Source organism: Sprattus sprattus (assembly GCF_963457725.1).
Source record: "Sprattus sprattus genome assembly, chromosome: 5".
Lineage (NCBI taxonomy): Eukaryota > Metazoa > Chordata > Actinopteri > Clupeiformes > Clupeidae > Sprattus > Sprattus sprattus.
The window spans coordinates 42,625,962-42,641,809 of record NC_137924.1 but is presented as its reverse complement, the minus strand read 5'-3'; the positions used below and the strand labels follow the sequence as shown (position 1 = coordinate 42,641,809).

Genomic DNA, 15,848 nt, shown 5'->3' with positions numbered 1-15,848 from the left:
TGGCAGGGATTTTTTTGGGAGACCTGCAAAATGGCATCTTGGTTATTTACCATGCAGATGAAAACAACAGAGTTGCTAGGAAACAGAAAACCTTGTTACCTGAGGCACAACCAAGAGGTATTTTCAATAATTGTGTTTTGTTGCCGTTTGTTATTATTTTGAGGTGGCTCGTAGTTAAAGCAGAAAAACGCATTTCATTTATCAGCTTGCCTCTCAAAACCGAGTCGAAGTGCAAGTTGCAATCCAAAACTCTGATTCTACCCACACAGTACTGTCCTGTAGAGTTCTGCCTGTATAGTTCTGCAGTGCTAATGTAATTTTCTTATAAAAACTGCGAAAAAAATTGTAATTCAAAAGTTTGGCTCCGACAAAAAAGAAATACAACCACTCAGGTAACTTTGAAAGCATGAGTTCACATCATTACCAGACGACCTTGAAACCTTGTAAGTGGATTGAAATGTCATCTCTTGATTTAGATATAGAGGCAAAATGTACCTTAAACGTAGGCGTCTTTGAGATCTAAGAACCTTTTGTCTAAGGATTCACTGGGGATTCAAGAATAAAGTATGCATACATCTGTTCAGATAAATGTCCCCTTACTGTTCATCAAAAATGTTTCATAATGTTTAAAATGTTCAGAAACAGTATTTTGCCACGGAAATTCATTACACTTCACTACACCTCTACGTCCAGTGTAATCACATAACTGCAGATTACTCATGCTCTTAATGACCACCATGATAACCTTATCTCAAACCTTCCCTTCTGCCCCCCCCTAATCGCCCCCAGAACCCCCCCCCCCCCCCCCAGAAAGGTTTCCTGAGAGTTCTTCCCTGCCCCAGTTGCCTTGGTGCTTGCTCTGGAGGGGGTCAGACTCGGGGCTCTGTAAAGTGCCTAGAAACCATTTCAATTCAATTTCAATTATTGGCGGTATATAAATAAAACTGAATTGAATAACAAAAACTCTAAATCATTATAGTGGAGTGGCACCTCCTGCTGCTGCTTACCCCATTTCCCAGCTTTTATTTAGGAATTAGTCACAACTCACACTGCGAACAGGGAGGGGTGGCAGTTTTGTGACTGAGGACATTTATGATCTTGTTGGGGAGCCTACCGTATGGTTATATTTTCAAATTTTCATCGACATACACATAAACCCCTGCACTGATATACACTGCCTATTTCTTGGGAACTTCTTTTATAGTTCTGTACTTTACTTATTTGTCCTCCAAAACGTACAGTGAGCGAGAGAAAAACATTTACAATAGAAAAAAAAAAGAATAGAATCTAAAAAAGAATTCTCTGCTGCCTCTTTGCACCAAAATACTCAGGGTTTAACAGTACTCTGCTTTGGCAATTTGCCAAATTACTTCGGGTCAGTAAGTCAGAGTGCTTCAGTGCCGGCCATGCTAAATTCGTTTTCACCACGTAGTTGATGTTTTTCAACGGTACAATGACCCTACTTCAAATGCCATGTTAGCAAATCCTTGATGCATATATATATATATATGGTCTTAAGGCTGACTCAATCATTGAAGCTTAGTTTTAGCTAAGTAATCTAATCGTCGGTATTGTATCATACAGGAAACGACAAACAAAACAACTGCAACTCCCTCGGTGATCGTTTTATAACAGTGGACAATGACCTGCCACTTGTTAGCCAGGGTCGAGGGGCTTTAGCGGCGCGAAACAATGCCTGCACTCGTTATTTGGTTTTCGAGAGCAGTGTGTGGGCGCAGTGGGACACAGACACGGAGGAAGAGCGTGGGAGTGCGCTCCATTCAAGATGTGCTTGGCCTTTCAACTGTTTGTGGATGAGAAGTCGGCAGCAACAGCGGTGTGCAAGCACTTCCCTAGATCCAGAGGCACGGATCAAATTAAGCCCCGTAATACCTTTGCTCTCCCTTCGTCCAAAAAAACCAAACCCAAAAAAGAAAAATGAAAACATAATCTGTGTTTCCAATGCCAAGCCCACAACAATTAAATCATATGGTTCAGGCCGTATTAACATAATTAGAAAGTCCTTCGGGCGGGAAAGCTTCTAGAACAGTTACATCAGTTCTTGCGGGAGGGGTGATATGGTAACTACCCTGAATAACTAGGGCTTCAGAACGTGCCAGAGATGTACACAGATTCTAAATTGTATAGATTTCCTCCAAAAGGAACTTGTGACCATATAGCTGAGCATCAGCCCAACACAAAGCAATATACCTATACCACAGAAGTAACACTATTAGTCTGATTTCCCTTTGGAGGAGACAGATGGAGTTGCAATCCTCTGATTGCCAGTAGGACAGACAGGGTGTCTGAGCCTCCACCTCTGATTGGCCGTAGGATAGCCAGGGTGTCTGAGCCTCCACCAGGACAATCGGTTTCTGCAGCTATTTTTCTTACCGACCTTGGCTCAGGAGATCTAAAGCCTCTTCCGTTCATGTACATTTGAAATGCAGCTTTTCCACACTCATATAGATTTTAGTACACAGCATGTACTTTAAAAACATAAACCACTACCATAAGTATATCTAGACCAACAACAAACATCAACAAAAAACATCATCCTGTTATATTCTCACATGATGAATCTGCTGTATTTTAAAAGGGATGTAAGCGGCACTCTATCCAAAAAAATAAATAAATCGATAAACATTTCGAGGGACGCTGCTCAATCCTCAAACCCAAATGAACCTGTGTGGCTTTAGCGTCCCTGTGCCCTGGACACAGCATCAGTCCTCGGGGGCCTTTAAAGGGATTGCAGGGGAGCAGAGAGTAAATGGGAGATTACTGTGATTACTGTGCGCCAGCGTTGTCTGCTTCATTTAAGAGTTTAACGGCCAGACAGGAAGTGATTTAACACGGGCTCTATGAAGCCTCACTCCATTCACCTCATCACACTAACTCATACTTACTTTCTCTGCCTCTGCCTCTACCTCTGCCTCTACCTCCCTCTCTCAGTCACTCACATGTGGATTTATGTAGCTTCATTAAATAGACTTTTTCTGTTGACCACTTTTTTTTAAACAAAATCATTACCTGTGACATAAGAGTAATGAGGGGATGTTAATGCAGAACTACGAGGTTTTTCAAATGTCTTTTGAATTGTTGAAAAGTAAGCAATAAGTTCTGTATAATGGCCAGTATTTAAAAAAAAATGTAACACGTTAGTCTGAACCGCAGCAAGACTGCATTCCAGTATATTTCCCCCAAAGCATTCAATCACATTTATTCCCTGTTTTTGAATAATAACCACCTGTTTCTGAATAATAACCATAGCGCGGGCCCTCCTGTATCGTAACAATTTAAAGTAAGCATATGCCCCGGGGAGACTCATCAAAGCAGGCAGAGCCTCACACTCATGTGGCAACAGCATGTGGAGCAGCACACAACAGAGCAGACAAGACCCACACAGGAGGGCAGGCAGACAGCACAAAGCTGTCCCTCGGTGACAGGACCAGGGCCGAGCAGCACTATAAATAACCCCGGCCACTGAGGCCGAGCGTGGAGCTGCGCTGAATTGCCTACAGGGCTCCACTATCGACTGGCCAGAGCCCCGTGAAGGGGGGGGGGGGCAGAGGCCGAGCCCCCTGGGGGCAAGAGGCACTGAACGAAGGGCAGACAGTGAGAGCATGAAGGCCTTGAATGGAAGTCTGATGCTTTGAAAGAAAAAAACAACAACAACTGGAGTTTCCTCCGCACAGCTAGTGCTGAGAGCCAGTGATGCTCAGAGGTGATGCTGCCATTGTTGTTTATGGAATGCTCCTCCGCTTCCACCAGTGAGTTTAATGACGACGGTTATGGTCCTTGCGAAGGCCAATATAACAACGTGAAATAAGTCACATGGCGTTATGTTAAGCCACCTGTGGCCTGCTTGTTACATATATCTCGTTCAAGGTCTCGTGTAATGAGGAAAATGCTGTCAAATAAAATCATCGGCTGTGCCTTGGACGTCACTCGTCGGCTTGTGTTTCTGTGCCGAGAGAGAAAACCAACTCTTCTAACGACGGACACTTTCAGGTCCATTTGGGAAAAATAACTCGAAAGAAGAGAGACAGGTAATTAGTCTTGTGTAGTTTCTGATCTGCTTAGCGGGCGGCGTGTAATAATTCATGTTGCCGACTTCATGCACGGGCAAGTAAATTGGCTCTTTAGCTCCAGAGATGGCTCCTGAGTGTTGTGACTGCAGGGTTAATAAGGCAGAGATTCACTTACAGCCTTCCAGAGGCTGAGGCTGAGGCAGATGACGAGTCACCAGCGATTACAGCTGACAGCCTGCTGTCTTGACAACAATGACGTCTGTCTTTTTTTTTCTCTCTCTTTTTTTTCTTTCCAATCACACATATATGATAGGATATGATGCGCTGGATTCTTTGCACTGATAAATAAATAAAGGAGCTGTCCAATACTCTGAGCCCTGGCACTTTATCCTTTATCCCAAGGAGAGGACAGTGCTGTCAGAAATCTACACTAGGGCAGTTTGAAGTGGCATAGCTGCACACCAAACCACGGCAGTCGACAGGTTAGGGCGAATGGTTCACAAAGGGTTACCAAGTGGGCATCTTCCCTCACTGGAGTTCCTTTGGCTCCTCCATAGGGCTACAACGCGTGGTCTTGGATTCCCTTCCATACTGTAAACCAGCCTTTAAATTAACAATAAACCAACTTAATGGTAACATCTTCCACCACCACCACCCTAATGGGCACTTGCAGTGATTGCAGTGCAGTTCCTAATCCACTGTTAATGCAGGGTACTTTCCTAAGTAGAGACACACACCATACACAACCAAGGTACCACTAAATAACAGTACCAACACTGCCTGAATGAATATGCACCCCCGCTGGGGTTCTGCATAACATGTCTCCAATGTCCTTCATGGCTCTCCCCTCATTTCCTCCTCGGTGACCAGCTGCTTTCCCTGCCATACCACTGATAATGAATCCTTATTGTTATGACAACGATGATGTCAGACCACTTCAAGAATCACATCAGACCATTAACTGCCATCAAAGGAAATACAATTCCACATCCTCAGTGCTTCAATTGAACACACCACCTCACCACAGGCACGCACCAACATCATGGAGAACATGCTGTCACAATAGCTCATATACAGATGCATACTCTGTTAAGTGTCCAACAAGTCCCTGGCAAGATGTTACGAATGAATGGAAGGACTACAACACCCAGAGGAACCAGGGTTTGCTCTTAAGGCTACCCTGATCTGCCTTTGCAGATTAATAGTGATTTTAGTGATAAACACGTTTCTATCCCCAAACTGTATAGGGGTGGGGGGAAAAAATCGATTATTCGATTTTAATCGATTCTATCTAAAACGATTCTGTCTCGATTCAGAAAAGTTCATAATCGATTTTGTAATTAAAAAAAAAAAAAAAAAAACTTTTTTTTTTTTTTTTTACACATCCATTTTATGTTGAAATGCAAGCTGCATCGATTATTGGATTGCTCATAGACAGTCAAAATTGTGACAAGGAAAAGCTTTTTCTCTCATAAAAAAATAGAGAAGGTAATTCATCTGTTGATTTTCTTTAATTATCAAACACAAAGTAGGAAGTGTAGCAAAGACTCTAAGTAGCAAACTCAAATGTTTTAAAAGTCGAAATGGATTGATAATCGGTTTATCGGTTTAGAATTGATAATCGTTTTTTTTACACATCCATTTTATGTTGAAATGCAATTATCGATTGATTATCGAATATCAATTCGAAACCGATAAAACGATTATCGATGCATTTTGACTATTGAATCATTTGAGTTTGCAACTCAGAGTCTAAATTGAAGAAAAAATCAACAGATGAATTACCTTCGCTATTTGCTTTATTAGAGTAAAAGCTTTTAATGGTCACAATTTTGACTTTCTATGAGCAATGCAATAGTCGATGCAGCTTGCATTTTAACATAAAATGGATGTGTAAAAAAAAAAAAAAAAAAAAAAATTAAAATTACAAAATCGATTTTAAATCGATAATCGATTTTAAATCGAATCGTTGACCTCTGAATCGATTTCGAATCGAATCGTGACGTGCCAAGAGATTCCCACCCCTAAAACTGTACATGAGTGATTCAGCCAGATAGCAGTTATCACCAATGCTAGTGTATGAAGTACATACCCTGGCTACATTTACAGCATTCATAATTATCAATATTCACCTTCTCATAAACTCTAGCTTTCAATAACCTTTTGTTTTCCCTGAGGTTATTTAGTTAAAAACAATGTGTTTAAAATATCCAAATATTAAAGTTGAGTTTGAGCATCGGTCACTGGTTGATATGTTATCTTAAAACCATGGGGAAAAAAACCTGGTAGAGCTCAACACCGATATTATACTGGGAAGCTCACATAAATGTGGACGCCTCTAATTATTTCCAATTTCACACATTGCGCCCTGAAGAGGGATGAATCATGGAGTAATTGAAAGGAGAAAACAACTCCATATAAATAAGAGGCCTTGGAAATGATTTCTGAAATGTGGTGATAAAAATGTGTGCTTGCTGCTTAGTGTGTGCACAGTAACTAAAATACGTCCCCTTCTATTGTAAAGATATCATTGGTAAGTTATATAAGTGTCAATTATTTGTTCTAAATGGAATACACACGCACGCACGCACACACACACACACACACACACACACACACACACACACACACACACACACACACACACACACACACACACCTGCTACAACAATCACCCAACATGATTCAATAGGAATCTAATGCAACCTGTCCCACAGTACTGTTTTGAATCGGAGCCAGATGGTAGCCCAACATAATTCTGTCCAACCCTGGCCCAAGCCAGATACTGAACAAGGCCTAAGAATTCCTATGATCAGTAATGACATAGTGCTTGTCCCTTCTCAGTAATAACGATCTCCCAATGACTGGCCCACGGCGACCAGGGTTCAAATCTGACCCAAGGTCATTTCCTGATCCCACTCCCAAACTCTCCCACTGATTTCCTAATGATAATAATAATACAAATATTAACAACAACAATAATAAATATAGCTGCAAGCAGCGATGGCGGTTTCCTCCTCCAGACATTGCGAACCAGGGAAAAATGTATTTTTGTGACAATTTGTCATTGTATAGAAAAATCCATGCTGCAGACTTGCCAATGGGATATTACATTTCAAATGCATTACTTTGAAGATCCTCAAGGGCCATGGCTTCAAGCTAAGAGTGAGAAGGGGTGTGGTCATCCCTACATTTCCTTAAACGTTGTGTGTGTGTGCTTGCGCGCGTCAAAGGAGCCTGTCCCTGTCCCTGTCCCTGTGTGTGTGTGTGTGTGTGTGTGTGTGTGTGTGTGTGTGTGTGTGTGTGTGTGTGTGTGTGTGTGTGTGTGTGTGTGTGTGTGTGTGTGTGTGTGTGTGTGTGAGAATCTGGAGCGCACACGCGCGCAAGACCAGAGGGGCAGGAGCAGAGAGGCAGACTTGAGAAACACCCTAGCAATTAGCCAAGCATGCGTATTTCAAATATTCACCAAAAATCTACTTTTCATCTTACAGTCAATTTTTTTCAGATTTGTGTTCTAAACACTCTCAAGTGTCTTCACATGAACTTGTGATTGAATCAGAGTATCACTTTTTGACCTGTTGATGTGTAAAGCATTATTTTAGCGTTAACAATGTATCCAATTTGCTTTATATCAATCATTTTTTAAGATATGAAGTTGCCTTTGCACATGGGAACATGTTGTAATGTCTTCCAGTGACATATAAAGTTTGGTGTTGATTTCACAAAGATTTGCCATAATATGACTTCACTTCCTGTTTGGCGACTTTTCAGCTGAATTTGAGTGGCTGTACCGGACAAACGGTTGTGAGGATCAAAATTCTTTCCATAACTTTTGTGAGGCTAGGTCTGAAGATCATCTCTGGTGATTTTGAAGAAGATTTGCCAAAAATTGTAGGAGGAGAAGGCTTTCAAAGGTTTTTGACAAAACCGGAAATAGCGGAAAATCTATATAACCGTAAATGGACGCCATGGGGTGGGTTTAATTCGTCTTGATCCAGGGAATCCAATGGTACCTCATTTTTGAAAATCGGTCATACGGTTCAAAAGTTGTGTGTGTTACAAAAGTCCAACTTTGACCTGTTGGTGGCGCTAGAGTGGTCTAATGAGAGCCATGAAAATTGGTGTGAATGAAGAAGGGACTGTCCCTAATGAGTGTGCCAAATTTCACAAAAAGTTACCATATGGTTCTAGGGGCTGCCATTGACTCCCATTGCAGCAACATAATAATAAGAAAGCCTACAAATATAGCCGCAAGCAGCGATGGCGGTTTCCTCCTAAAAACATTGCGAACCAGGGGGAAATGTACTTTTGTGACAATTTGTCACTGAATAGAAAAATGGATGTTGCAGACTTACCAATGGGATAATACATTTCAAATGCAATACTGTGCTAGAAGGCTTTGAAATTTGGCACACTCATTAAGGACAGTCCCTTCCTTATTCACACAAAGTGTCATGTCTCTCAATAGATTCATGCTATCAATGCTTGCCAATACTGTAACTTGCTTAAGTGAATGGCAAATAGAACATAACATTTCATAATTATTTCAGTTAATTAAACAGCTGCAATACCCAGTGAAATATTAAATACAGCTAACTGACGTTAGTTATCAACAACATGGCTAGCTCACAATTGATGGGCTGTCGTTACAACCTTCAAGCTTCCCATAAAACCAACATGGCATTTTATTTTGTTTGAGTTTTACCTTATCTAAGTGGGCAAAGACCATTTCTTTTCCACTTGGCCTAAAAAAAAACATATGTTCCAAAGAAGCAGTCAAACCGTAATAATGTCAACCGCTAAAAACCATACTGGTCTGATATATTGCCATTCCATACTGAATATTCTGTCAAATTAAAAAAATGTTGCATGCTATTTCAGATGAAAGTTGTGTGGTAGCCTGGTTACACCAATGTGTAAACATTACAAAAAAGGTGACCGATTGTTTGACCGAACGCGTTAATTCACTGAACAAATACTTTCAAATTACTCTTCGACCACTTGTTAGTCATGTCATCCATTCAAATAGCTGTGAATCAATCAATATTTATACAACTTTAACTGTGATGTGTTTTAGTTTAATTTCACACGTCATTTACTGTATAATCAAGCCATAGCCGCTTGTCAACATTCCACATTCAATTTGAACTAGGCCTAACTACGTCACTGCCATATACGCTGAGATAGTTGCCCCCCCCATGGATAGAGAACCTGGACTTTAGCCAATATCGGGTTTATGCCATCATGTGAACGTACTGAATGCTCAAGACACATCATCACTTGCCTATAACCAACTGAAAACAATAATTACCAAGAGCATTAGTAACTATAACATCGCACACCAATTTACACACATCTGTCGCAGCCAATGTAACCAAACACTAACGCAAATAAATCTGTAGCAACCACCAACCGCATGTCCAAAGATTATCTCTGCTTTGCAAGACATTAATTATAGGCTAACATCCACAACACGAAACCACATCTAACATCCACAATACAATACGAAACCACAAAGCGATGCTGGAAGATGTCAATAACGCACTTACTTTTCATTCATCAACGCAAACGAACTGTGTCAAAGTTCTATCCTTTTGTTAAATCACGTTCTGAACACAATTCATCACGCGTCTTTGCCTCTGTTAATTGCCTTCTAGTCGAGCCCTGCAACTATGCTAATATTTAAAGCTTACACAATTACCTCTGCAAACACATGAACATCACAGCATGAACGGGGCCGAACTTTTCTGTCCAAGCCCGATCAGCGTTCAACAGAGTAATAACCAAGCCCGGCCCAAGTCCGCCAGAAATTTGAACAACACAATTAGTTTCATGGTGAACAAATAACCTAACTGTACATGCACATACATTACATTAACTTCACTCGCCGTCCCACACGTCAAAATGTTTTATACTTTGCTATGCTAAAAGACATAGCCCATTGCTTACGAACACACATTAATTCAGCACCTCAACTTTACACAGCAACCGAGAATACAAACACAATACAATTGTATTGAGGTTAACATACAAATTAAACAGTAGTAGACATGCTTCCATTACTTACGGTCAAATGTAAATGACAATCTTCTAGACTCCAAAAAAATCGTGTACCTTGCTCAGTGATAAAATGGTTGTCTGTTCACCTTCGAGCGTTGTTATGGGTACCATGTGTCGTCACTGTGTCTAAACCACGCGGCGCAAAGGCACACATTCCTTTGAGAATCACCCTAGCTCTTACTCAACCATGCGTATTTCAAATATTCACCAAAAATCTACTTTTCATCTTACAGTCAATTTTTTTTCAGATTTGTGTTCTAAACATTCTCAAGTGTCTTCACATGAACTTGTGATTCAATCAGAGTATCACTTTTTGACCTGTTGATGTGTAAAGCATTGTTTTAGCGTTAACAATTTATCCAATTTGCTTTAAATCAATAATTTTTGAAGATATGAAGTTGCCTTTGCACATGGCAACATGTTGTAGTGTCTTCCAGTGACATATCAAGTTTGGTGTTGATTTGTCAAAGATTTGCCAAGATATGACTTCACTTCCTGTTTGGCGACTTTTCAGCTGAATTTGAGTGGATGTACCGGACAAACGGTTGTGAGGATCAAAATTATTTCCATAACTTTTGTGAGGCTAGGTCTGAAGATCATCTCTGGTGATTTTGAAGAAGATTTGCCAAAAATTGTAGGAGGAGAAGGCTTTCAAAGGTTTTTGATAAAACCGGAAATAGCGGAAGATCTATACACCGGAGGCTTTCGCGGAGCGGGGACCGTTTATTCGTCTTGATCCAGGGAATCCAATGGTACCTCATTTTTGAAAATCGGTCATACGGTTCAAAAGCTGCGTGTGTTAAAACAAGTCCAACTTTGGCCTGTTGGTGGCGCTAGAGTGGTCTAATAAGAGCCATGAAACTTGGTGTCAATGAAGAAGGGACTATCCTCAATGAGTGTGCCAAATTTCACAAAAAGTTACCATATGGTTCTATGGGCTGCCATTGACTCCCATGGTACAAGAATTTTTGCCTACAATAACAATAGGTTACCTCCCTACGGAGGAAACCTAATAATAATATAGGCAGGGGGTAAGCTAACCTTTGATGACCAACAGGTTAGACACAAGTCAAAAGGAGGTATACGTGGTACAGATGGTTATGAAACGTCCTGCTGAGAATGACTTTCAAATGAACATGTGCTAAGAGATGTCAAAAACTTACCGGGATCATCCAGTTGGCCAGGTCCCCATTCTTAGAGACCTGCATCGCTCCCAGCATGGTCAAGTTAACGTGGCCTCTTAGGGTGAAAAGACAAAGATAATTAGCATCCAATTAATACTTTATATGATGCACAATTTCCTAATTACATAAAGGTAACTCTGAGTGGCATATCTCACGTATGAAATACTACTAAGCCATTAAGCTTTGTTCTGCCCAAGCATCTAAATAAACACACTCCAGAGCATATACCATATCCTGCACTTCACCAATGTAATGTCAAAAGAGAATTTCCATTTCCATTTCCTTCTTTGAAGCGCATTGTGTTACCTCCTGTTATAAAATAAGCCGTATGAATAAAGTTTGATATGATTTGATTTGATTTCAAACATAACATCAGAAAAAGGAACCATAATCTTTTGAGCCCTGTCGGTCACCCCCTTTTGTAACCAAGGGAAATGAATTGCAGCCGCTCCCCTTCGAAAGTAAATGAACCAAAAAATGTGCCATCTGTGCCAGACAGCCTGGAAGCAGCTGGCTATTTTCCAGTAAAAGATCAGACGTCAGTGGACTGACCGCCCCAACAAAAACAGCATTCTAGAAGTATCCGTGTTTTTGGCGCTTGCATATCTTATCAAGTGTGTCATTGTGCAAAGAGTATTGACATCACAAGAGAAACGTGAATAGACATCACCACACCACGGCCTTGCCCCGATTCAGTTTGCCGTGGCCAGAAGTTGGCTTGTTTGTTCCTGACCCACACAGTTTCCACTACAGAGGTGTATTAATGGGACAGGGGGAGCTGTAAAGATGTCTTTTGCCTTTATGTGGGGATCATATTTTTTCTCAACGTATATTTATGTCACCACAGCTGAAGGGGGCTGGGGGTGGGGGTTGAGGGGGGTGCATTTGTCGCAGACATGACTGCCTCCAGCCTCAGCGCTATTCTTCCTGCTCGCCGCTCCGTCTCTGCCACTGCACTATTAGCTGCCAGATTCATGGCAGTTATTGGATTTCCCGGGGGAGCGGCGCTGAGAGGGTGGGTGGTGAAATGCGTCAGCCTCCCAGGCCAAAGAGAGGAAGGGAAAAAATATATATACATGTATTGACACTTCACTCCTCAGGCAAAATGGGAGAGAGAAAGATCATGTGTTCCTTGCTGTATGGAAGAGTCGTGGAGTAACAGTGGCCATCTGGTCAGGCACAGGACGAAATTCGCAATGTGAATGCGGAGAGAAGAGTGGCCCCTACCCCACCCCACCCCACCCTGGGTGCAACAACAAACACCTCCAAGGCGGCTTCCTACGTCGAGAGGTCTGCCAATGATTAGCGCTGTGATTATCTGTGTTAATATAAGCGGGGAGAGGAGAGCCATCGATCTCTAGCTCTGGCTGCTTGATCCTGTGCTCTGCTCCCCCATGCCCGCTCGCTTGGCCAGGTCTAATTGCTTCATCGACTGCCCGCATCCACTGCCCGCCACCGCCACAGTCACCTCTACCGCCCTCGCCCAATACAGCCTGAGCTGAATAACTATCCAGCTCGCTTCACGTGGTCTGTGGGCCGACTGGCTTTCAATTATAGAGCGCACCTGTTCTGATCGTGTGGAAATGTCAGGGAGAGGAGAGCCCCCGGGCAGCTGATACAGTTGCCATCAGCCTAATCCAATTTAGTTCCATTGAGTGCCGTTTTCCATATTAGGACGTTGTCACAAAGACGCTTTGTTGCAGAATCTGGAGTCCGAAAGGGCAACCCTATAGTGAGACTGTCTTACTCTGTGTTCTATTGCACTCTTTGCTCCTGCTACCAGACAAAAAAGACAGTAAAACAGTCTCTAAAAAAAACGATCCTCTCAGATATTGCCTCCCCCCAGCTCTGTGTCCAGTTGCTCATTTGATCTTGACAGCCAATAGACAGAGAGGACGTGGTGCTGGACTGCCCACTCTGCTTGCTCTGGCCTTAATCACTCAAGCTTATGCTTGTGTTGGAGAAATTTTAACGCCCCATCTTCCTACCAAATCAAACAGCAGCCACTAGTTTTGTAGCCAGTGGTTTTGGTACAGTTCATCTGCTTTGCCGGATGAGAAGTTAGAAAAGGCACCAGCTACTGAACCAGAAATAAAGTCAGTGCATAGCTGCTAAGGAATTAGACTCCGTACCAACAATTTGCATATAATTGCTCTGGGATGGGATCTACTGTTGCCGCAGACGATTCTACTGTAGATTTCATCACATGTAGTTTATTCCCATTACATACCAATGAGGGAACATGGTGTTTGTCAGTGAAGGGTGTCAAAAGAATGGGTCCCCCCCCCCCCCCGCTGTGGTGTATCCTAGTGTTGCGTCTAGGGCACCGGTTGGCATGGGAACCTATGGTCGCTCACATGGCACTGGTTGGCCGTATGTCTAGTCAGTAACTTCATGTGACATCATAAATTGATTAAAGTTGCTGACCATAGCTAATTAATTGAAATGGGACATGACGGGAATCAGATCCTGGGTCAATGGGTTGAGAGGCAGCTACGCTAACCACGGTACCATCAATACAACTAAACACCAGGGGGTGCAGACTATTGATGGACAATTAGCGTATATCCGTAGCAAAGGTGCCAGTACTACTAATAGCCATTATGTATTGAAAAAAAACAAACATGCATTGTGATGGTTTGAGCAGAAATCAACATGTGCTTACCCCCTGATCATGGCAAAGGACTCATCACTGGAGAAATAGGAAGCCCCAGGGAGAACCGTCACCGTCTCTTTACCTAAAAGGTATGACAAGCATAAGAAAGGCACTTTAACCTTGTGTGTGCATGTGTGTGCATGTGTGTGTGTGTGTGTGTGTGTGTGTGTGTGTTTGCAAGCGGAAGGGGCACACCACAGGGGTCCACCTGCAGCTCCAGCCATGGAGACATCCCTCACACTTGGGCTCAGGGGACTGCAGTGTGTGTGTGTGTGTGTGTGTGTGTGTGTGTGTGTGTGTGTGTGTGTGTGTGTGTGTGTGTGTGTGTGTGTGTGTGTGTGTGAGTGTGTGATTGTGAGTGTGAGTGTGAGTGTGAGTGGGTAAGCAGTATCACTTTGATTAAATTAATGGCTCAAACCCACTGGGCACCCCACACAGGCTTACCTGACCATACTGACCACTAAAACACTGAGTTGTGTGTGTGTGTGTGTGTGTGTGTGTGTGTGTGTGTGTGTGTGTGTGTGTGTGTGTGTGTGTGTGTGTGTGTGTGTGTCTGTGTGTGTGTGTGTCTGCGTGTGTGTGTGTGTGTGTGTAGGTTGATATTATGCTCATATTTAGTAGAGCAACCTTTTCCAAAGTCACCTTTTCAGCCACCAGCTTATGGGTCAACAGATAGGAAAAAAAATGTTTTACCAGCATTGATGAGGTCAGCGTCCACCTCCTGCTCCGTGGGATATGGGCCCTAAACACACAAACCCGAGACAATAACTAGATAGCCAGCCCACATGGAAACATAAAGCCAAACAGAATAATACTTCACACATACACTCACGAGATAAAAACATTCATCAGAGAAACAAGGTAGAGAAACAAGGTAAGATAAGAGTATTTGGACCAATAATCTCAGCGGTTCTGCACATATACATAAAATATAAATATCTATACATAAAATGTTTGTTTTTCTTTGGAGAGTCATCATCGGAGAGAGTCTCTTTCTGCTTTTAAGACTCTCCATACTGCTAACCTATAATTTCCCTATTTTAGGTGGACCAGGCTGAAATGTTGGGATGCAGGTGGGAGGAGTATGTCAGGGGGTTAGTATTTATACATGGGGGGGGGGGGGGGGGGTTCAAGATTCATATCACAGAAAATCTCATTACATCTCTGTGCCGCTCATTTAACTTCATCAGATATGAGGAGGAGCAGCTTGCTGCCTCTCCGTCCCCTTGCTGCCTTCCCCCCTCCTCCTTCTCCCTCTCCCCCCTCAGGAGGAGAATTACACATCCGTGGGCAGCCACAGGCCTCTGCTACCCAGCTTATTACCAGACAGGGGAATTGTAATTTGACAGGAGCAAAGCTGCCAAAGATAGCAATATTTCAACCTATCCAAGTATAAATCGTGAAAAATACTGTTAGCAGTATAAAAACAGAAAAAATGTAATGAAAATGGAATGTGGAATATAAGTGTAAAAAGACAACAACATTGCAATCAACAGGGTCAGTCACAAATAAACGCGTAAATAACAATAAATTAGTGCAGCTTAGTGTGATCTGCTTTCTTCTGCTATGGTCACATTGTCTGGTAAAGACACACTGGCAAGTAAAACTGCCTCAGAGCTCTGCTGAAGGTCTTTTAAGTACCTTTGTGACTGTGGGTGGTGCAGTGGGTACTACACGAATGAAACAGACCTCCACTGTACTGTAAGCACTTTAGAAGTCGAATATCGCTTCAAAGGAAGCACCAATCCTTACCAGGCCAAGGATGCCATTCTCACTCTGCAGGTGGACTGTGATGTCGGGCTGGATGAAGTTACTGGCCATCATGGGGATCCCAATGCCCAGGTTGGCTAATCAGAATCACACACGGCCCAATTAAAACACAATCACATCAGCACCACAAAGCAATCTTAGTTTACC

General features: G+C 42.4%; 1 protein-coding gene across 1 annotated transcript in view; it reads right to left on the bottom strand.

Annotated features, from left to right (window-relative positions):
* Positions 1-15,848, bottom strand: part of oxct1a (3-oxoacid CoA transferase 1a) — a 40,733-nt gene that overhangs the window by 7,677 nt on the left and 17,208 nt on the right. The window contains exons 10-13 of the mRNA XM_080838598.1: positions 15,684-15,778; positions 14,625-14,673; positions 13,941-14,013; positions 11,255-11,330 (exon numbers count right to left, since the gene is read on the bottom strand). Coding sequence (XP_080694724.1) covers positions 11,255-11,330; positions 13,941-14,013; positions 14,625-14,673; positions 15,684-15,778 — 293 coding nt within the window. The remainder of the gene's footprint in view (positions 1-11,254; positions 11,331-13,940; positions 14,014-14,624; positions 14,674-15,683; positions 15,779-15,848) is intronic.